At 33.8% G+C, this 22,361-nt stretch overlaps 1 protein-coding gene across 4 annotated transcripts; it reads right to left on the bottom strand.

The window, feature by feature from the left end:
* Window positions 1-717: 717 nt before the first annotated feature.
* LOC135845716 (uncharacterized) lies at window positions 718-21,692 on the bottom strand. Of its 4 annotated transcripts, none has more exons than XM_065364503.1 (27): window positions 21,307-21,692; window positions 21,081-21,206; window positions 20,724-20,997; window positions 20,607-20,636; window positions 20,031-20,524; window positions 19,854-19,943; window positions 19,607-19,732; window positions 19,193-19,354; window positions 19,001-19,051; window positions 13,129-13,179; window positions 12,360-13,034; window positions 12,152-12,202; window positions 11,815-12,072; window positions 11,628-11,681; window positions 7,515-7,634; window positions 7,305-7,352; window positions 6,947-7,027; window positions 6,620-6,679; window positions 6,421-6,531; window positions 6,086-6,337; window positions 5,801-5,854; window positions 2,083-2,307; window positions 1,862-1,987; window positions 1,660-1,761; window positions 1,495-1,539; window positions 1,352-1,414; window positions 718-1,256 (listed from the first exon to the last, which is right to left on the bottom strand). In XM_065364503.1, exons 1-27 carry the CDS (start codon window positions 21,406-21,408, stop codon window positions 1,143-1,145), a joined length of 3,945 nt encoding a protein of 1,314 aa, XP_065220575.1. In that variant the 5' UTR covers window positions 21,409-21,692; the 3' UTR covers window positions 718-1,142. The 4 variants fall into 4 exon arrangements, with proteins under 4 accessions (XP_065220575.1, XP_065220576.1, XP_065220578.1 ...); XM_065364504.1 differs by having other exon boundaries at window positions 19,001-19,048; XM_065364506.1 differs by having other exon boundaries at window positions 19,652-19,732.
* Between the last annotated feature and the right edge of the window lie 669 nt (window positions 21,693-22,361).

Raw genomic sequence — 22,361 nt, 5'->3', positions numbered from 1 at the left:
AGTAAAAATCCCATTTTTCAACTCATCTTATGTGTTAGGAAGCTTTTTTATTTTTGAAAAATGAAGACCGTTGTTTGGACCTGGTCTGACCCATGACCACGATGAAAATTTCTGGTCAGGACCTGACCGGACCGACCTACAAAGACAAAAAATGCAGAACCGAATGACCGGACTGGACTGTTTGAAAGCTCTAAACTAGGACCTTGATTTTGGAGCAACCACAAAACCTGAGCAGTCCTACAAGCCTGCCATCAACCATGTACAAATGGACTGATATTTTGAATCAGTGATTTTGAAGCCAACTTTTTGGGCGCAGAATCCAAGAAACCATTTGTGCATGCCCCAGTTTACCCGTATTGTTGCATGGACTGTCATCTCCACTACTGTCTAGTGTCTGTACCCTCTACCAGCCTCTGACCAATCAAGACACTGGATAGTATACCCATATCCCTACCCAAAAAATTTTGGAATACCCGTCCCAAGATTCTCTGAAAAGAAAATCTGTACCGTGTACCCAAAAATGCTCGGGTTTGAAGCCCTGGTCACAACTGCAAAAAGGCAAATGGCAGTGTGCTCAAGGAGAAATGGTTGTTTATTTGCAGGAAATTGACTCATTCCCAAAGAGGATGTAAAATTGCCATTTTATATTTTGACCAACTCAGAAACACACCAAACTCCCAAAGGAGCTCTCAAGTTCAAAAAAAAAGAACCACCATCGGAACAATACGAAATATTTATTCACTATAAAATTAAACTTTAAAACAAACGCGTAATTAATAGACAGTCGTTTCACACAAATAACAAATAATCGAAACAATCGTCTTCATCGTCAAGATATAATACGAGAGTGAAAATATCTCTTAGGAATTTAAAAAATATATAGTACCTGAGTTGAACACTTGTTTTTCTTATTTTAACTTGGTAAAAAATAGCCACTAACTCACTCATTAAAAAATAGGATACATATAGAAAGACTCGAATAAAAATAAAAAAAGTAAAATAAACTAAAACGTAAAAAAAAAGAAAGATTACGAAGAACGATAAGTCGATATATACGAGTAGTACTTACACTTAAACTGCAAAGAAGGATAAAAATACATATGAAAAGCTTATCGTCGTGAGAGGAAGCAGGAGAAGAATGTTTATAAGTCTGTTTCCGGTGGATTGCCTTTTTTCAGTTTATCGTATTTCAAGTACAATTTCGCGTACTGTTTAGCACCATTTTTAAGTCTGGCTTCCAGATCGGTTTTTGTTTTCTACCGGAGAGTAAAATCAATAATAATTGATTAATTTTGCTGGTTTAAAAAATTTTTTCATAATGTGGAGTTTTGAGAGATGAAAGGTTACTTACGTCGTGGGTGATTTTCATTACTTCCAATTCGGCTATAACTTCTGAAAATCTGGCAGCCATTGCCTAGAACATAGAAAAACACGAGTTAGAGCGTCGTAATTGAAAATAGATGTATTTTAATTCGTAAAAAGAAAGCAATTTACCCTTTCCCTTTCCTCGATGTCACGTATCGAAGTCGTCAGTGTATTCTGAGGAAAATAGAAATAAACAATGATCAATAAAAACAACCAATTCAGAGTATTTTTTCATTTTAAATTTTTGATTTAATAAGATTTCCAAATAGAAGAAAAAAAATCTACGGTACTCACAATTTCTCGAGGTTCGGACGGAGCAGAATTATCGTTACTAGGAACGTTATCCGAAGATGTACCTTCTTTGTTCGTAGCACCATCCTCAGACTTATTTTCCTCCTGCAACAAAAGAAAAAGAAAAAAAATATGGACACATCATAAAAACTCGATTCAACCAAGCTCAATATTATTTGATTTATTTCATAAAAACCCAACTCACAGATGTTTTCATAGTGGATTTCTCCAATTCAGAGCATAAATAATCGAACACATGCTGCGGAGCCAGCGGTTCCTGATTCGATTCAACTTTTTCCTGATCATCGGGTCGTCTTTTCAATGAAACTTCCTGAATATAAATAGAAAATTCAACATGAAAATAACACAGTATTTGCAATCAAGTATTTGTCATCTTGTAATTTTGAGGATTGAATTTCTACGTACCTCGTCCGATTCCTCAGATTCTGAATTCCTCTTCAAAGTACGCTTCTCGTGTTTCAATTGCAGGATTTCGTCTTCATTAGCAGTCAGTAGGGCGCACAATGAGAGCAGATGATCGTTCAGGTTATTGATTTCCCTATCTTTATCGTCCAATAAGGTGGTTACCTCCTGCGGATCGATCTGGTTGGCCATTTCTATCTCTTTCACGGCCAATTTCTCGGTCAATTCCTATGAACACGAGACGTAGGTAATTAAAAAAAGGTTACGATATTTGGGAAAGATTGTCACAAATGGGAGATAAGTCATTTCAGTCAAATTAGCCCAGTTTTGGGTTTGGGTTTACGTTGGGAGAATGGCACCGATCATTTTCAAAGCCCCCCTTGAAATCACGACCTAATTTTCAGGGCTCAACATTCCTCAAAAGTGCTAAAAATACATTTTTGCTGAAATATTTCGACTTCTGACTCATTTCGATAGATCGCATGACAATGTTTCGAAAATCTTGAAAATCATGACTCAATTTTGGGCTCAAAATTCTTCCGAAATGCTCGAGAAACGTTTTGATTTTTCGCCAAATTTGAACCCATTTTGATAGGTCACATGACCTTCAAAAATCCCAAAAATCATAATTCAATTTCAGGGTTCGAAATTCACAAAAACTCTAAAAATACAGTTATGTTGAAAAATTGGCAATTAAAGTGAAATTTTGACCCATTTTGATAGGTCACATGAGCATGACACTTCTTCCAAAATCCTCAAAATCATGATCCAATTCCCGGACTCAAAATTTTTCAAAAATACTAAAAATATTTACATTCTTGTTGAAATATTTCAGTCTCTCACGAAATTTCAACGCATTTTGATAGGTCACATGACACTTTCAAAATCTTCAAAACCATGACCCCATTTCGGGCTCAAAATGGTCCAAAATTGCTCAAAAAACATTTCCGTTGAAATATTTAGATTTCTTGCGAAATTTTAACATATTTTGATATGTCACATGACACTGTTTCAAAAATGGTCAAAATCATGATTCAATTTCGGGGCTTAAAATTGCCCAAAAACACTCAAAATGGTTTAAAAGTGCTCAAAAAACATTTCCGTTGAAATATTTAGATTTCTCGCGAAATTTTAACCTATTTTGATATGTCACATGACACAGTTTCAAAAATGGTCAAAATCATGACCCAATTTTGGAGCTTAAAATTGCCCAAAAACGCTCAAAATGGTCCAAAATTGCTCAAAAAACATTTCCGTTGAAATACTTCGATTTCTCGCGAAATTTTAATATATTTTGATAGGTCGCATGATACTTTTTCAAGAATTCCAAAAATCATGACTCAAGTTTTGGGCTCAAAATAATTGTCCAATCAAAATCTCAAAACCCATATTCTTTGAAATACAAAATATTTTAATTTTTTACGAAATTTCAGGTCAGCTCCGAACGATTCTACAATCTCGAAATCAGAGGACTGTATTTTCAGGGATTGTACTCAAATTTTTCTCAAAAAAAAGTAAAAAGCTAGAAAAAGTAACCAGAAAAAAATCATCAAAATTCAAATAAAAATCATTTTAAAAAAAAACTTCGATTCTGGAGAACTGATGAAAAAAATTGCAAAGTTGACAGAGAAGAGGGAGGAATTAAATTTAATCTTATCCGAAATCATCTCAGAAAATTAAACACAGAACTGTCGATTGTAAAATTGCAGGAATTTTGACACGAGCGAGCAATTGACGAAAAACATTATTCGAGTGGTGAGAAAGAATGAATAATAATTGTAAAAAATTCCGTGAATAAGAAAATAATTTTAGAACAGAAATGAGAATACTTATTAAAATAAAAGGCAAGGAACGGGAGGGGGGAGCTTATAGTCAAATTTGGGGAAATAGTGATTTGTGAAAATCATTTTAAAAAAATTCGAATAAGTACAAAAAAATGTACCATGTTTCAGAAATGAAAAAAAATCCTCAATTTCGCGAGAAAAACACATCAAAACCTGGTAAAAATTAACACAAAATAAAAAAAAAAAAAAAAAAGCAAACCAAAATTACGTACTGAAATTGAGAAAAAAATAAACCGTGAAAAAAAATCAAGAAAGCCCCCCCCAAACAATTCCAAATAAAAACATCAAGTCTTAAAATCAAAAACAAAAAACAAAAACAAAAAAAACTGTAAAAAAAATCCACAAAAATTTAAGCAGAAGAAAATTACTAAAATTTGGCGCAAAATTAGGAGGAAATTTCATAAAAATCACGAAAATTCAAGAAAAAAGTTCTCGCCGAAATTAAGAACAAAAATTTAGTCAGAAAAACGAATCGATAAAATTCAAAATAAAATTATGTGGAAGGGATGAAAATGGAAAACTCTCGAAAATTCAGTTCAGAAAAAATCACTGAAAATTCAGAACAGGGAACTCGCGAGAATCAAAACTAAAAGTATGAATACTTACAGAAAAAAAACCAAAAACATTTTGAGAAAAATCATCAAAAAATTTCGAGCAAAACAAGAAAAAAATGATTTGAACTTGGAAAAAAAATGTTCAAAGAGAGAGGAAATTTCGAGCACCTTCCTCATCATAACTGGGAGGGAAAGAGAAAGGAGAGAGGGATCAACGAATGAAAGATATCAAGATTCTGAAGAGAAAAAAACCCACCACAAAAGATGAAAATGAAAAAACAAACTCATCAAATCTTAAAGAAGCTTCCCTCCTTCCCTCTCTCAAAAAAATAATCAAAACTCAAACGAAATCGTAATTTTTGGAGAAAAAAAAATTCACAATCCTACAATAATGTGAACGAAAAAAAATCACTAGTTTTTTAAAGCACCAAACCAGATAAAAAACTGCTAAAAAAAAACAGTCAAAATTGAGGCAAAAAAATGAGCAAAACTAAAATCGTGAAAATTTGAAGTTAAAAATCCCATCAAAACTGGAGAAACTTCGCCAAAATTTGGGCAGAAAAAAAATGGAAATTCCGGAAAAATCGATAAAAAAAACAAAAAAAAATTCATAATCATAAAAATTTGAAAAAAAAAAAATTTTTACGGAGAAATTAAGTACGAGAACTTGAGGTGATAAAATTCGGCAACAATTCAGGCGAAAAAAAAACCATCAAAATTATTCAAAATAAAATCATGAAAAAATTATTTTGGAAAAAAAATCGCTACAACTCAAGATGTAAAAATCGATCAAAAGAGGACCAAATCTAGTCTAAACTATCGAGAAATTCAAAAATAATGAGTAATACTTGTTAAAATTAGGAAAACCCTAAAAAAAAAAAATTCAAAAGAAAAAGTAAAAACCATCAAATCAGGAAAAATGAAATTCGTAACGCTAAAAAAGGAGTAAGGCCATTTAAATAAGAGCATTTCAATTTTTTTTCTTCAAAAATTCTGGTTTCAAATTTGAAAAAAAAAGAAACTTGTCAAAAAAAAACTAGGAAAAATTAACTTTTAGTAACAAACTATTGAAACCCATTTTTGAAACAATTTACAGCCATTTATAAAACGCCACACATCGATTTCTTCTGATTGCAGCAGCTCGATACACCGGTTGGAGGCCAATGATGTGCATTCTCTCCCCCCCCCCCATGATTACATAAAGAAACACACAAAAACATTTTGGGCAGAATCGAAATACCTAAACCCAAAACTGAAGCTGATTCAACATGCAATGAGACTCGATGCTCTCGATATAGAGCTTTGAAACAAACAATCACTTACTTTATTCGACTCGTTCAATCTAGTAACAGTCTGCATATAGTGTTCCCTCATGCTCTGTAAACAGATAAAAAACAATTCGATAAATTTCAATATTTCACTTCACAAAATCATCATCTTGATAAAAATATAAAACACTGAACGAGAAACAAGAGCACGAACGCAGAATTCATCTACGTAATCAACATTCCACGATTCCAAGGTACCAAATGAAACATTTTCAATCGTTTCTCAACCCTAAATCCGTAACAAAAAAAAGACACTACGAGCATTCGAACTCGTACTTACATTCGTATAGGACTTCATTTTCTCCATTTCGTCTTGTTTCTGCATTTCCAGCTGAGCTTCCAAAGATTTTACTCTAATGCGAAGCTTATCAACTTCAGCCTGGAGCTGAGCTTCGTTACTGTCGTCGGCGGGTTTCTCGCTTTGATCCATTTTCTCTTCTTTGACTTCAGGTTGTTCCGGAGCATGCGATGGTCCAGCTTTTGGCTGCTGATGCGACGATGGTTCTACTAGACGCACAGCCTTCACCAACGGCTGCATTTTCGGATAATAATAACGATCGTTAATATTTACTCTTATTAAAATCAAAACAAAACGAATCGTGATTCGTGACTTACTGTACTCGTATTAGACTGATTCACTTGTAGATAATGTGTTCCGTTACGGATAATGCTTGTAGTCGCGGGTATAGTCTGCGAACGGACAATACGAGTCAAGGGTACCGACTGCTGCAATTTCAGATAATAATAACAATCGTTAATAATTTATACTGTTATCAAAATCAAAACACAAAACGAATCGTGATTCGTGACTTACTGTACTCGGTTGCACTACATATTGTTTTCCATTACACAAAACTGTTGTAGTCACGGGTCCCTGCGAACAGAAAAAAATCAATACTTTTTAGAAGACAGGATACAAACAGAAAATACGAGTAGATGCTTATTTTCAATAGATTATTTTGGTAAGTTGAATTGCTCGAAAAGTATATCCAAAAATTTCGCACATTTGCTTCGCTTAGATACGTAGATGCAGGTTGCTAGTTCTTTTCGAAATAATTCATTTCAAAAGGCAAGAATTTCAAAATAGCTGATTTATCACAATTATTAGAAACCAGAACGTAATGAATAAATTATGTCTCACATTAACTGATTGTATCTGTATCGGCAATACCGATGGTTTTTTCAATATCGGTTTCAGGGTCTGTACTCTGTTAAGCGAACCCTGCGAACAGAAAAAAATTAATACATTTTAGAAGACAGGATACAAACAGAAAATACGACTAGATGCTTATTTTTAATCGATTATTTTGGTAAGTTAAATTGCTCGAAAAGTATATCCAAAAATTTCGCACATTTGCTTCGCTTAGATAAGTACGTAGATGCAGGTTGCTAGTTCTTTTCGAAATAATTTACGAGTATTTCAAAAGGCAAGAATTTCGAAATAGCTGATTTATCACAATTATTAGAAACCAGAACGCGATGAATAAATTATGTCTTACTTCAACATTTTTTATATGCACTACCGGGATCGGGGTCAATGGATTCTTCTGAAAAAAAAAAAAAAAAAAAAAACAATAATGAAATATTAATAATAATAATAATAATAATAATAATAATAATAATAATAATAATAACAAATTAGTCAAAAACTTCATAAAAATCGAATTTATGAACGCTCACGTAAAAAGCATTACCAACGTCTTCGTTACCTGAGCTTTTTTCTTTTCCTCCTCTAGTTCAGCTTCCAATTTCTGGACTTTCTCACGAAGCATGAAAAATTGAAAGCGCTCGTCTTCGGTTAGATCATATCGTCCACCAAAAGCTGCCGGCTGCAACGTTAAAAAAATTTTAAAAAGGCGTTGCCGTTGAAAGATGGTTTTTGGAGATTTTAAAACTTTTTCAAATGGCAAAGCTCATTTTTGGATTTTTAGTGAATTTTTGAAAATTTAAAAAATTCAAAAAAGCTGTTTGAAGGGTAATTTTCAAACTTCTTCATGAAGTAGATAACTAGGTATACTTTTTTTTCAGCAATGTGGGTACATCAATGCGCTCTTTCTCATTTTTTTTTCGAAAAAAAAATGGCAATTTTCGACTTAACACGAGACTGATACTTTTACAGAAAGGCTGATTTATTTGCAATTTTCGCTATAAAAAAAGTGAAGGTATTTGGTAATTGCGAGTAAAAAGCAAGACTTTGACAATTTAGCCAAAAACACAACTAAAAAAAAAAAATTAAATTAAGAATTTCCAGCAGTTTTTTAGACAAAATGCAAGATTTTGATCAATTTTATAGCGAAAGGCGGAGCTTTTTGGAAACTCTGACCTAAAAAAAAAAACTTCTGGCTAATTTCTGAGAAAAAGTGAGATCTTCAAGAATTTTTAGCAAAAAAGTGAGGCATGATTGGAAATTTTTAATAAAAAGTTTTCTGCAATTTTGACGATGTTTGGGGAAAAACAAGTAACACTTCGACCATTTCAAAAAACACGGAAAAAGAGAGACTTATGGGCAATTTTTTTTTCAACACAACTTTTTGGAATTTTTCGCTAAAAAGTGAAAATGTTGATCGGCAGTTTTTAGCAAAAGACGAGACTTTTCGGCCATTTTGACTTCACATAAGACTAAGAGCTATTTTCGACGGAAAACAACATTTTAACACATTTCGATAGATCGCATGAAACTTTTTCAAAAATTTTCAAAATCATGACCCAATTTCCTGCTTAAAATTCTTCCAAAATGCTCTAGAAATATTTTTGTCGAAATATTTCGATTTCTCGCGAAATTTTAATCCATTTTGATAGGTCACACTGCCTACCTCGAAAATTCCAAAAATCATGATTCAATTTCGGAACTCGAAAATTTTTCAAAAATGCTAAAAATACATTTTCGTTGAAATAATTTGTTTTTTTTTGGCGAAATTTTAACCTATTTTGATACGTCACATGACACTGTTTCGAAAATGCTCAAAATCATAATCAAATTTTGGGGCTTAAAATTGCCCAAATTTGCTCAAAATGGCCGAAAAACATTTTGATTGAAATATTTCCATTTCTCGCAAACTTTTAACCTATTTTGATATGTCACACGACATTCCTTCAAAAATGGTCAAAATCATGACCCAACTTCGGAGTCCAAAATTGCCCAAAAACGATCAAAATTGCCCAAAATTTGTCCAAAAACATTTCCGTTGAAATATTTCGATTTCTCGCGAAATTTTAACCTATTTTGATATGTCACATGACACTGTTTCAAAAATGCTCGAAATCATGACACAATTTCGGAGCCTAAAATTGCCCAAGAATGCTCAAAATGGTCCAAAATTACTCAAAAAACATTTCCGTTGAAATATTTCGATTTCTCGCGAAATTTTAACCTATTTTGATATGTCCCATGACACTGTTTCAAAATTGCTCAAGATCATACTGCAGTTTTGGGGCTTAAAATTGCCCAAAAACGCTCAAAATGGTCCAAAAGTGCTCATAAACCATTTCCGTTGAAATATTTTGATTTCTCGCGAAATTTTAACCTATTTTTATGAGTCGAATGACATTTTTTAAAAAATGGTCAAAATCATGATCCAATTTTGGGGTTTAAAGCCCAAAAACGCTCAAAATGGCCCAAAATTGCTCAAAAACCGTTTCCGTTGAAATGTTTCGATTTCTCGTGAAATTTTAACCTATTTTGATATGTCACATGACACGGTTTCAAAAATGCTCAAAATCATGACCCAATTTCGGAGCCTAAAATTGCCCAAGAATGCTCAAAATGGTCCAAAATTACTCAAAAAACCTTTCCGTTGAAATATTTCGATTTCTCGCGAAATTTTAACCTATTTTGATATGTCACATGACACTGTTTCAAAAATGCTCAAAATCATGCTGCAGTTTTGGGGCTTAAAATTGCCCAAAAACGCTCAAAATGGTCCAAAAGTGCTCATAAACCATTTCCGTTGTAATATTTTGAGTTCTCGCGAAATTTTAACCTATTTTTATCAGTCGAATGACATTTTTTTAAAAATGGTCAAAATCATGACCCAATTTCGGGGCTTAAAATTGTCCAAAAACGCTCAAAATTGTCCACAACTGCTCAAAAAACATTTCCGTTGAAATATTTCAAATTCTCGCGACATTTTAACCTATTTTGATAGGTCACATGACACTTTTTCAAAATTGCTCAAAATCATGACGCAATTTCGGGGGTTAAAATTGCCCAAAAACGCTCAAAATGGTCCAAAAGTGCTCATAAACCATTTACATTGAAATATTTTGTTTTCTTGCGAAATTTTAACCTATTTTGATATGTCATGTGACATTTTTCCAAAAATACTCAAAATCACGACCCAATTTCAGAGATTAAAATTGCCTCAAAACGCTCAAAATGGTCCAAAATTGCTCAAAAAACATTTCCGTTGAAATATTTCGATTTCTCGCGAAATTTTAACCTATTTTGATATGTCGCATGACACATTTTCAAAAATGGTCAAAATCATGATCCAATTTCGGAGCTTAAAATTGCCCAAAAACGCTCAAAATGGTCCAAAAGTGCTCAAAAAACATTTCCATTGAAATATTTTAATTTTTCGCGAAATTTTAACCTATTTTGATCAATTGAATGACATTTTTTCAAAAATGCTCAAAATCATGATCCAATTTTGGGGTTGAAAGCCCAAAAACGCTCAAAATGGCCCAAAATTGCTCAAAAACCGTTTCCGTTGCAATGTTTCGATTTCTCGTGAAATTTTAACCTATTTTGACAGGTCACATGACACTGTTTCCAAAATGATCAAAATCATGACCCAAATTTCAAAGCCTAAAATTGCCCAAATTTGCTCAAATGGTCCAAAATTGCTCAAAAACATTTCCGTTGAAATATTTCGATTTTTTGTGAAATTTTAACCTGTTTTGATATGTCACATGACACTGTTTCAAAACTGCTCGAAATCATGACCCACATTTCAAAGCCTAAAATTGCCCAAATGTGCTCAAATGGTCCAAAATTGCTGAAAAACATTTGCGTTGAATTATTTCGATTTCTCGCGAAATTTTAACCTATTTTGACAGGTCACATGAAACTGTTTCAAAAATGCTCAAAATCATGACCCAAATTTCAAAGCCTAAAATTGCCCAAATTTGCTCAACTGGTCCGAAATTGCTCAAAAACATTTCCGTTGAAATATTTTGATTTCTCGCAAAATTTTAACCCATTTTGTGCAATTTGAGTGAAATTTTAACGAATTTCAAAAATTCTCAAAATTATGACCCTATTTCGGGACTCAAAATTCCTCCAGAAATCCTTAGAAATATTCTTGTTGAATCATTTCAATTTTTCGCGAAATTTTAACCCATTTTGATAGGTCACATGTCCTTCGAAAATATCTACCAAATTTTTAAAAAATGTTAAAAATATTTTTTCGTTGAAATATTTACAATTCGAGCGAAATTTCAACCCATTTTGATAAATCATTTATGATACTTTTAGAAAAATTCCAAAAATCAAGACCCATTTTTGGGCTCAAAAAGTCAAAATTGTTAAAAAATATCTCAAAAATATTTTCTTAAAAACTTTTGATTTTTTTTTTTGAAATGTCATGTCACTTCTAAATGATTTTAAAACGTTCATTTTTACTCGAAATCGAAGTAATTTATGAAATTGTGGGTTTTGTGAGCCCTCCACCTCCCGCCCCCCCCCTTTTGTACAAAATTCGTGTTCCTTTTTCAAAAACAGCAACGTTTTGGGCAAAATCAAAGTACCTAAACCAAAAACTGAAAGAATGACTCGATTCTCTCGATCTAGAGCTTTTACGACGAAACAAACAATCACTTACTTTATTCGACTCGGTCAATCTATTTACAGTCTGTATGTACTGTTCTCTCATATTCTGTAAACAGAAAACCAATTTCGAAATTTTCAATTTAATTCAGAATCAGAAATCTTTGCGATAAAATAGAGAACACTGAACAAGAAAATCCGTAACTAAAAAACACACTACGAGCATTCGAACTCGTACTTACATTCGTATAGTGTTTCATTTTCTCCATTTCGTCTTGTTTCTGCATTTCCAGCTGAGCTTCCAAAGATTTCACTCTAACGCGAAGCGTATAATTTTCAGCCCGGAGCTGATCTACGATACTTTCGTCTCCGGGTTTTTCGCCTTCATCCATTATTTCTGCTTTGATTTTAGGTTGTTCTGGAACATTCAATGGTGCGGCTGTTGGCTGTTGATGCGACGACGATGGTCCGGTTACCTCCGCAGACTGCTGCTGCTTCTCCTAATAATAATAACAATCGAATCGTTAATTTACTCGTATCAAAATCAAAACACAAAACGAATCGTAATTCGTCACTTACGGAATTAAGCTGTTTCGCCATTAAACTGTTACCGACATTTGACAAGAGCATCTGCGAACAGAAAAAATTAATACTTTTTAAAATACGTTATAAATACAAACAGAAAAATACGTGGAAAAGCGACTTCTCTTGAAAGCTATTCGAGCAATAGTTCATTCTCCATTCAAAATCAGTCTCTAAAACACACCACGAGCAATCAAATACACACCTTGGAGTCTTTCGCTGCAGACAGAGCCATCAAATCTTTAAGTTTGACCGTTTTTTGTGAAAACTTGGGCGGTCCAGGTATCAGCTCCAACGGTATCGTCGGTCTAGGCGTAGCCGTACCAGCTGCATTTGTTTTCTGGTCAACTGCTGCCGGCTGAGTCGACGACGACGGTAAACCAGTGAAATAAAACGGTCCACATTGGCTGACTGCTGCAGTCGACGTAGACGTGGACGACATCGTCGTTGGCACAGCCAAAGTTCCCTGTGTGGTAGCAGTACTCGACGGTGTCGTAACCGAGGAAACGTTACAGTTCGGAGCAAAAGGTGGTATTTTTAGCTTCGCAACTCGAGTCTTGGCGTAAATTTTCCGGCGATACGGCGTATCGGGTGAAAGCAAAGATGAAAGTGTACTTGTAAGTGTACTGCAAGCCGAAGATGAGGTAGATGAATGTGACGTAGACGACGAGCTCTTGGGGGGTGATGCTATGGTAAAGAAACCGTCGACTCCGTTGTCGACGATCTTTCTCAGACGTTTGTATTGGCCAGCGGATTTAGACGGGCTTTCGAACTGCGTCTTTACACCGTCCATCAGTTTCTGCATTTCTTTACAGCGTAGTTTCAGCGTAGGCTCGTTGGTAGCTGCGAAACCGGCGTCGATGAAGGCGACTTTTAATTTCTGTATTTAGAACAGATAAGTCATCGATATTACAAAATTTATGATGTCGAAAAAAAAAATCAATATCGAAATAATCACTGTACTAGTTTCTTACTTCGTGTTCGTCTCGCAGTTTTTCGTATTTTTTCTTCCATTCGTCGACGCTCTGCAACAAAAAAAAATACATTTGGATTAAGTTCTGCATAAATTAACGCGATGATTCTCGAATAAAGTAATACTAGGTCGCTCCGCGACCTCGACCCCCAGCTCGCGCACTCGCTTCGCTCGTGCTGCTCGCCCTGGCCCTCGCTTCGCTCAGGCCTCTCGCCCCTTCGGGGCTCGCTTTTTTGACAACTCAACTCATGCCCCGGCTCCTAAATGCAAATTAGTTGAAATGTGTCAATAGCAAATTCTACTCTGGTTCTGAAGTACAATGTTTAAAAAATTCAAGTTTGAACAATATTTTTATCAATTTCTATACAATGAATTTGTAGGGGGAGAAAGTAATTATCGTGCCCTCGTCCGCGATGTAGGGGGTGAATTGCATACTCGAACACATTACTTTTGGTGATTCTCGATATAATTGCACTTCTTCGCATAAATGCAATTATCCACCAACATTATGTCCTCTGACTCTTTCCTAAGGAGCCTCGTGAACCGTAACAATACACGATTTAACGGGGAACTTGATATCGTGAAGCGCGAAGTCATAAATAAGTAGAAAACGTCATAAGTCGATAATTGATTCAGGTAGGAAGCCCTGATGGTAGGTCTTCTCAGGGTTAAAGCGTACGAAGGAAATTATGACATCTCAATTAGCCAAAATAATAAATTCATGTATTGGTTTCGTAACACGTAATATCACAGGTTGCTCAAATCGTATACATGAATGAGACTTCTATAATTAAATGATAATTATAAACTTCTAAGTAGAAAACGTAATTAATCGAATGCGTAGTTGTGGTGGCAGGCTTTCAACGTATTTAGTTGCATATTGAGCCCAAAACCGAAAAGCCCATATGCAACCCCCGAATCCCTCGAGGTCGTGGTTGAGGACATTGTGTTCTATGGAGTGCAGTGTCTTCTGACGAGCGTTATAACCCCAATGCCCGAGTGCTAGTTACATTCCACGGTTCCTCATTTATGATCCTTTATGACTTATATCCCACGGTACTGTGGAGATATAAGAACGCGTAAGGCGTGACTCAGCATGTCGGTCCATAACGGATGGATAAGTTCCATGGGTCCATAGAAAGCGTATCCGCGTCATAAATTCGTATTTCGAATTCTTGGTCACCGAGGTATTCCACTGGGCAGCAAGAAGTCGAAAGCGTGAGGAGGAATGCGTACAACAACTAATCAGCTAGCAAGGTAGGTTGAAGGAACTAACAACTGAAGAAAAAGTGCCCGTGCATGAACTTATAAAGGCGAAAGTTCAACGCAAAAGTAGCAGGGATGACGGATATTCTTACGTAGAAGTAGGGACAAAACGGCGCGCGTCGCGTAGGTCTCATTGGCGGTATAAAATGGGTGGTGGAATCGCGAAAGGGATGATGAAATCGTGAATACTTCCATCACCTGACGTCACGGATACCATAAATAGGAAGCATATGACGTCACGAGTACCTTGTACTTACGAGGAAATTTTCATTTTCTACCGCTTGTATTGAAATAAGTGGTCATTTCTACCGCTACAAATTAACGATATTTTTTTCTCAAAAAACTTACATCAATTCACTTCAGATTTATACTTGGGGTGTTGAATTACTCTGGTATACTTACTGACTTGATAATTATCATCATTTTTTAGGAGTAAAATTTCTGAAATTCTACATATGTAAAATTGGGTAAAAAAATGTTTGAAATTCTTGTAAAATGATGGCATAAAATGAGTAGGTAGTGAGTATGCTGGAGGGACGTGACTTGAGCCACCCCCCCCCCCAAGAGTGAAAATTAGAAAAAATGCACGCAATAATGAACCGTTTTTTCGACCCATTTTTTTCAACAAATTTTCGCTCTCAATTCACTTGAGCAGTAATTGCACCTTCATTTCCATACAAATTATCATACATTACGAAGGGTTTCCATTACATTACCTCTAATTTCGATTTTTCATACCCAAAAATCTGGTTTTGCTCTCTCTTTGAGAAAATTCTGGCTACACTGTACTGAACCCTTCTCCATCTTCACATCAACTTTTTTACAAACAATGTTCCACTAAACATTTAAATTTGTGCTGTTGAAATAAAATCCTAACCCAAAAATGATCTCAAGTGTACAACCTCCTCTCCTTATTATTTTAACAGACACCACAATATTCCAGTTTTGAAAAAATAAAATACTATAGCAATGAATGTAACTCGCAACACAACAACGTACATCATTCCCTCCTCAACACCCCTACACTGTAAACACGCCCACATAGCAACGTTCTGAGTGTATTGTTGTTTTGAGTGTATTGTTGTTGGTGTGCATTGTAATACCTGCATTTCTACACAATAGAGAAAGTGTTTTTTCAATTTTTTCGACCCTTAATTTGAGAAATTCCGATTTTTTTTTCTTGATGACATATCTACACGTCAAAAGGAACGTTTGAAAAAAAAATTGTCAAAATCGGTTCGATAGAAAAGGCTGGCGAACTCTATCAAGGTTTCTACTCGAAATTCTATTGTTTAAACACAATAGAAAACGTGTTTTTTCAATTTTTTCGGCCCTTAATTTCAAAATTTTCGATTTTTTTTTCTTGATGACATATCTACACGTCAAAAGGAACGTTTTGAAAAAAAATTTGTTGAAATCGGTTCAGTAGAAATGGCTGGCGGACTCTATCAAGGTTTTCCTTCAAACATCTTTTAATATATAAGGATTTTTTGGGACAGGGGAAATTGGGAGGGGGGGTGATTTTACAAAGTTGGAGAAATCACGAAAAATATGACTCGGAGAATTACTTCTTCAAAAACAGCGATTCGAGTCATTTTCAAGAATCTTTGGTTTATGATTCATCAGCACAAAATTAATCATTTAGCCCACTTTGAAAAGTAAAAATTGACATTAAAGAAATTAAAATTGATTAAAAGGTCATAAAAGCTGTCCAAAATATGGCAAAAGTTGACTAGAGTATTGAAAATGACCAAAGATCAATCAATTGACTTCAAATTCGTGAAAAATTGGAAAAAATTGAGTGAAATTTCAGCGAATCTCAGTGAATTTTTTTTTCAAATTAAAAATTAATTAAATGGCATTAAAATAGAGAAAAATATCAAGAAAATTTGAAAATCACTTAAAATTACCATCAAATAAGTACTTAATACAATTTTAGTCAAATTTTGAAAAAATTTAACGAAAATTCGTTAAAAATTTCTTGAAATGTCATTAAAAAAGTTGAAAATGACTAAAAAAAATGAAATAATATCTCGAAAAATAACCAAACATTTTTTGTTAAAAATAAGGAAAAATAATTCAGTTTATAGAACAAAAAACAAAAAAAAACCTGCGAAGTAAAAGTAGTAAAAATCATTGAAAAGTACCAAAAAAAAAAAAAAAAATGAAATTTCAGTCAAGCTCAAGCCAAAATTCACAAAAAGTGCGTAAAAAAATTGTTTAAAATTTTCAAAAATTGAAAAAATTTCACAAAATTTAAGAACTTTGCAAAAATTGTTGCAAATAACCGAAACAGACAATTAAATAAAATTTTGCAAAAAAATCGAGTGAAATGCCTTAAACAATAGTAAAATCAGCTCAAAAAATAATTGAAAAAAAAAACAAAAATTGGTAACAATTTGAAAAAAATAAAACTTTCAACAAAAACTGTTGAAAAATTTGAAATGACACTTCAATGGAAAATTGAAAATCTCGCAAAAATGACCAAAAAATTGTTAAAAATAAGGAAAAATCAATCTGATACGATCGAAATTTTTTTGCAAAATTTGAATTCAGTTTATAGAACAAAAAACAAAAAAAAACCTGCGAAGTGAAAGTAGTAAAAAATCATTGAAAAGTACCAAAAAAAAAAAAATGAAATTTCAGTCAAGCTCGAGCCAAAATTCACAAAAAGTGCGTAAAAAATTGTTTAAAATTACTAAAAATTGATAAAATATCACAAGCAAAAAATCTAGTGAAATGACATAAAAAATAGTAAAATTAGCTCAAAAAATCATTGAAAAAAAAGAAACAAAAATTGGTAACAATTTGAAAAAATTTGACAAATTTACACAAAAACTGTTGAGAAATTCGAAATGACACATAAATGAAAAATTGAAAATAATTTTTGCTCAATTACGTACAAAGATATTAAAACACCGAAAATTGACTCGAATTTCAATCCAAATAACTGAAAATGGACTAAATTGTGAATCATCAGAACAAAATTTCACAAAAAAAAGTGCTCAAAAACTTGTTACGTTGTCTTAAAAAAACAGACGAATAAATTCCAAAAACAATAAAATCTAAAATGTCTAAAAATAGATAAAACATCACAAAATTTAAACAAAATCACACAAAAATGTTTAAAATACTGAAAAAATTGTCGAGAATTTCAAAGAGTTATTCAAAGTTACAAAAATTAGATTAAATTTTGCAAACATCGAGTGAATGTCACAAGAAAACATGCCAGCAAAATTAAGATGAAAAAAATAAAAATTGAATAATTTTGAGTAATATTTTACGACAGCAAATTGAAATTAAAAATAAAGAAAAAGTAATGAAAAATTGTAAAATTTGAGCTAAATTTGGTAAAAATGTCTGAAAGACCAAAAAAAACAGCCTCGAAAGTGACAAAAAATTAAGTGAACTGAAATGTCATTCAAAAAAACTATAAAAATGAGCTCAAAAAATCATTGAAGATACCTCTTCTCCCCCCCCCCCCAAAAAACGGATGAAATATCATTAATTAGAGCAAAGTAGCATGATTGAAAACTTCTAAAAAAAAAAAAAAATGAAAAACATTACAAAATTCAAGCGAAACATGATTTTAAAAAATTAGAATCCTCGCACAATATTACCAAAATTTCAACAAAAAAAATCGTTAGTATGGCACGAAATTTTGAAAAAAAAAAAAGATTGAAAACATTACAAAATTCACGCGAAATTTGATGAGAGAAAAATTGAAATCCTCACACAATATTACCAAAATTTAAAAAAAAAATCGTTAGTTTGATCAAAATGGCACGAAATTTTGAAAAAAAAAAAGGTTGAAAACATTACAAAATTTAGGCGACACTTGATAAGAGAAAAATTGAAATCCTCGCACAATATTACCAAAAATTACAAAAAAATCGTTAATATGATTAAAATGACATGGAATTAAAAAAAAAAACAAAAAAAAACCAGTGAAATGTCAAAGAAAAAAACTTTGAAATCGATAACAAAATCTTTAAAAATTGCCAAACATGACGAAACTTCTATGAATTTGAATACAAAAGTTTACGAAAACTGTTTAGAAATTCTCCAAAATGTATTGTTAAAAGTTGAAGGTTACATAAAACTGATTAAAAATTATTAAAGTGAAAAAAGTGACTCAAAGTTTTGTCAAAACGCCTCAAAACTAGTTGAAAATAGCTCAAAAAATTGACGAAAAAAGGTCAAATTTATCAAAAGGACATCCTTTAGTAAATGGCAAAAATTATTCATTAAGCCCATCATAAAAAAGTGAAATTCTTCAAAAAAAAAAAAAAATCATTGAAAATTTTCAAAAACTCATTAAAATACAGTAATTTGACAGCAATTTCAAGAAAACTGTTTAAATTTTTTTCAAAATTATCATTAAAACTTTTGAAAATTGCAAAAAAAAAAAAAATAACAGAAAATTTGAATCTGTTCAAAAAGATCAACAAGTCTCATGACTCATAGTCTAATGAGATCTAAACTAATTCAAATTAAATCCAAGAATAATTTTCCATCATTACACATCATAGGCCTAACTCAAAAGCAAGCCTACGACGAACTGAGCAACCCAGGAGTAAATCAACATAACGTGAAAACCACCATACCTCACTGATCGCCTTAGAATCGCCATTTTCGGTCTCCATGTCCGAAGTCTGCTGTGGAAAAAAAAGCAGCATAAATGAGTAACGATTATAAATAAAATTCACTAAAACATCAACCGCTGAAAACTTAAACAAACGTAGACCAGTTCATAGGTCAATTACGATAACAATTTGGTAGATAATTACTTCACTTACAACGTTATTTTCTGCTGCACACGAATTATCAGAGCTATCTCGCTGCTTAACGCCATTAGCTTCAGATGGAATCAGATTAGGTGATGTGGGATTCAGGTCGGCTAGAAAGTGGCCGAAAGACATGGGTAATTCTTCTTCGGTGAGCTTCGCGGCTTCCACGAACTTCATTTAAAAAAAAAAAAAAAAAAAAAAAACATTCTTAATTAGATAATGATAATTATTATATTGTAATAAAATATATTAAAAATATACTATTTTTTTGACGATCATATTAGAACTCAGTGGCGTCCCAAGGCATGCATATAAAGATACGGCAACGCAATTTGACGAACAGCGAACCAACCGAATAAAATATTAAATTTATAAGAGGGGGGAGGGTGTGTTGTCGGTGACATGCAGCATGCTTTGCCATACCTTTTTTACATTCTTGGAACGCCTCAGACTAAGCTTGATACTAACATCATCTTCGAACGATTTGACCGACTCGTCTTCGTCAAGTTTCCCAGCATCATTCCACGTGTTTTGTGCAGACGACGTTGTCTGAAAAACATCATCGAATCGGTATTATTGTACGTAAATAAAGAACATAGAAAGGTAGCACGAGACAATTTCAACATTCTAAAACACGCATGCTATTGGAAATATTTTCATCGATACTCACCGAATAATCATCGTTAGCTCTTGGAGTAGTTTCGCTACAAGCGAGCTCGAGCTCTTTCTTCGTATTTTGGCTATCTGCCACCGAGCAAGTCTGAAAATACATCAACGTACTAAATCAGCATCGAATATTATTCGATCAATCTGTTAAATGAACAACGCATCGATAGATAATACAAACCATAGACGGAGTTTTACTCTCGGCAGCGTTCAATTCATCCACATCCATATCGTAGTTGATAATTTCGAACCCATCGTCCGAACTAATCGACGCAGAAGACTCGCTGCGATCTCGAGCCGATCCAGCACCGTTGCTGTAGCTGTCATCCATATCCAGCAGTTGATTAACTACAGACGGTTCAGAAGGTGGAGAATTGACAACAGACGGTTCCGAACTAGTATCGGAGTCTTTTATCTGACTCGCAGATGGAGGATATGGAACCGAAACGATTGAATTTTGGTCTAGATCGAGTATATCGAGATTCGACGTAGATAATTCGGCAGTTTTCTCGGGTTCGGGGTTATCGTGAGCTGAGTTCGAACCGGTGGAGTCGTTCGTCGTAGGTAACAAGCCAGGAAAATCGAAAGAGGTGGTTAGCATGTCTAGGAGTTGATCGCTTGATTGATCGGATGTTGCTTCGATTGTCTTAGATTCTTTCGTATCAGTTACCGAAGCTAAACAGAGTGAAACCGAACATTAGATACTTAGAATCAATTCGAACGAATAATATCAACGTGAGGCTATAAGATTACGTACCATTCGAGCTAACCGACTCAGTCTTCGAAGCTATAAACCGAACAAAGCAAGAATATTAGATTCAATCTATTCGGCGAGTAAATCAATATACGAAGAAATGAACAATAAAATACACACAATTCGAGCTTCCAAACGTAGTAACTTCCGGTACCGCAAACGTGACTGTTCTAATACGTTCAGGTTGCTCCTCAACAGTCGACGTAGAACTGACGCTGATACTACTATAGGGCACCTCGATACGTTCGTAATGATAGGGATTCACACATATCGAAGCCTTCTTCAACTCGAAACCGAATTTACAATGTGGCAGACATTGTAATTCTTCAAAACGTACATCGGGCCATCGCCAAATCTTGGCGTAAATAACGTGAGGATAATCGCCATCAGGAAACTGAAAACCAAACCACGAAATCAGTTTGCTTTTTCTATATTCGAATACTAGTAGAAGTACTAATTGTTCGTTAGTCGACTTACTTGTCTAAATACGTCGACGTATCCGTAATATTGTTTGATAGGTCGAGCTACCGTAACACATGGAGTGATTGTTTTACCATTTGTACTTAAGGTTGCGAGTAATTGCTTCAAAGTCGATTGATCGTTCTGTTTCGACAGGAATATCAAAATCAAAAACTAAATCAGTATACTATAGGCCTATTGTACGTACTTACGTACTACGATCAAGTTGAATAATACACAATACCTGACGAATTACTATCTCGATGGCTCTTTTCACGTAGGTTTCGGTTTGCCAACCGATCCTGTGACACATGAGGCTTTCTAACGTCGTCATTCCGTCCATCATGATGGTTGGAACTGCAGGCAGTGGCCGTCCAACAATTCGATAAGAATTAAATCATATCACAATACGCAGCGTGAATATGATCATTTGCCAAGCTCACTTCACTGACGCAACAAGGTGAGCATATTTCACGAACACGAGTACGAGTAGCTAATTAGTTCGCCGAAAAACACGAATGAACTGAACTACTAATGAAGAATAACGAGGATTCGATTCGAAGAACACATCGAGACCGAGACAGACAAAACAAAAATGCCAGCTTTGTTATTGTTTCGCACGCATCTTCCTCAATACCACCTATAGTAAAAGGCCTGAGCGCTGAATCGTTATCACCTTCTGACGTCACCACTAGTAGATGGCTCGATTGTGTTTACCATTTGAATTTTAACGTACATTTAATGGCGAGTTCGTGAAATAGAGTAAAACTTTCGTTAAAAACGTTATTAAAATGATGACATTTTAATTAATATTCGTTCTAAAATGTGGTGTAGGGATGAGATATTGTTGTTTTCAACTACTGGTGGTGTTGGATTACTTTATTTTTGTACAAAAGTGAATTTTTCGCGATCTGTTTGTGTTGTGACATTGTGTGATTCGGATGTGTAGATATCTTGTGAAGTGCATAAAAATGAAAACTGATGTGTATTAGTGCCTGTGTTTTACTGGAATAACATCGCAGTGAAATGAATAGTGAACCATATAATCTAAAATGCGTTTTAAATCTGCATTGTGAATACAACCATCCAACTACAATGGATGGATAAGGTTATCTAATCAAGAATCAAGAAACCATCAACATCTCAAACCAATTAGATGATTTTAGTGGGATTTTGACAAGATTCGACGATTATTTAATTATATTTCACCAGTGAGTGTTGTAATATCCGCCAAAAGGTATAATTTTGTCAAGTTTATGTATAACTTTCATCTTTAATGTTGAAAAACAGTGTTGTTTA

The sequence above is a fragment of the Planococcus citri genome, chromosome 4 (genome assembly GCF_950023065.1).
Source record: "Planococcus citri chromosome 4, ihPlaCitr1.1, whole genome shotgun sequence".
In the NCBI taxonomy this organism is placed as follows: domain Eukaryota; kingdom Metazoa; phylum Arthropoda; class Insecta; order Hemiptera; family Pseudococcidae; genus Planococcus; species Planococcus citri.
This window is presented reverse-complemented; position numbering and strand designations above follow the sequence as displayed.

Bases quoted from the DNA above. Each gene is read 5' to 3' on its own strand.
- LOC135845716 (XM_065364503.1), bottom strand. From the start codon at position 21,408: ATGATGGACGGAATGACGACGTTAGAAAGCCTCATGTGTCACAGGATC. The intron at 19,733-19,853 runs GTGAGTATCGAT...GATGTTTTTCAG, and splicing joins GAGCTAACGATGATTATTCG to ACAACGTCGTCTGCACAAAA. The intron at 1,257-1,351 runs GTAAGTAACCTT...ACTCTCCGGTAG, and splicing joins TAATGAAAATCACCCACGAC to AAAACAAAAACCGATCTGGA.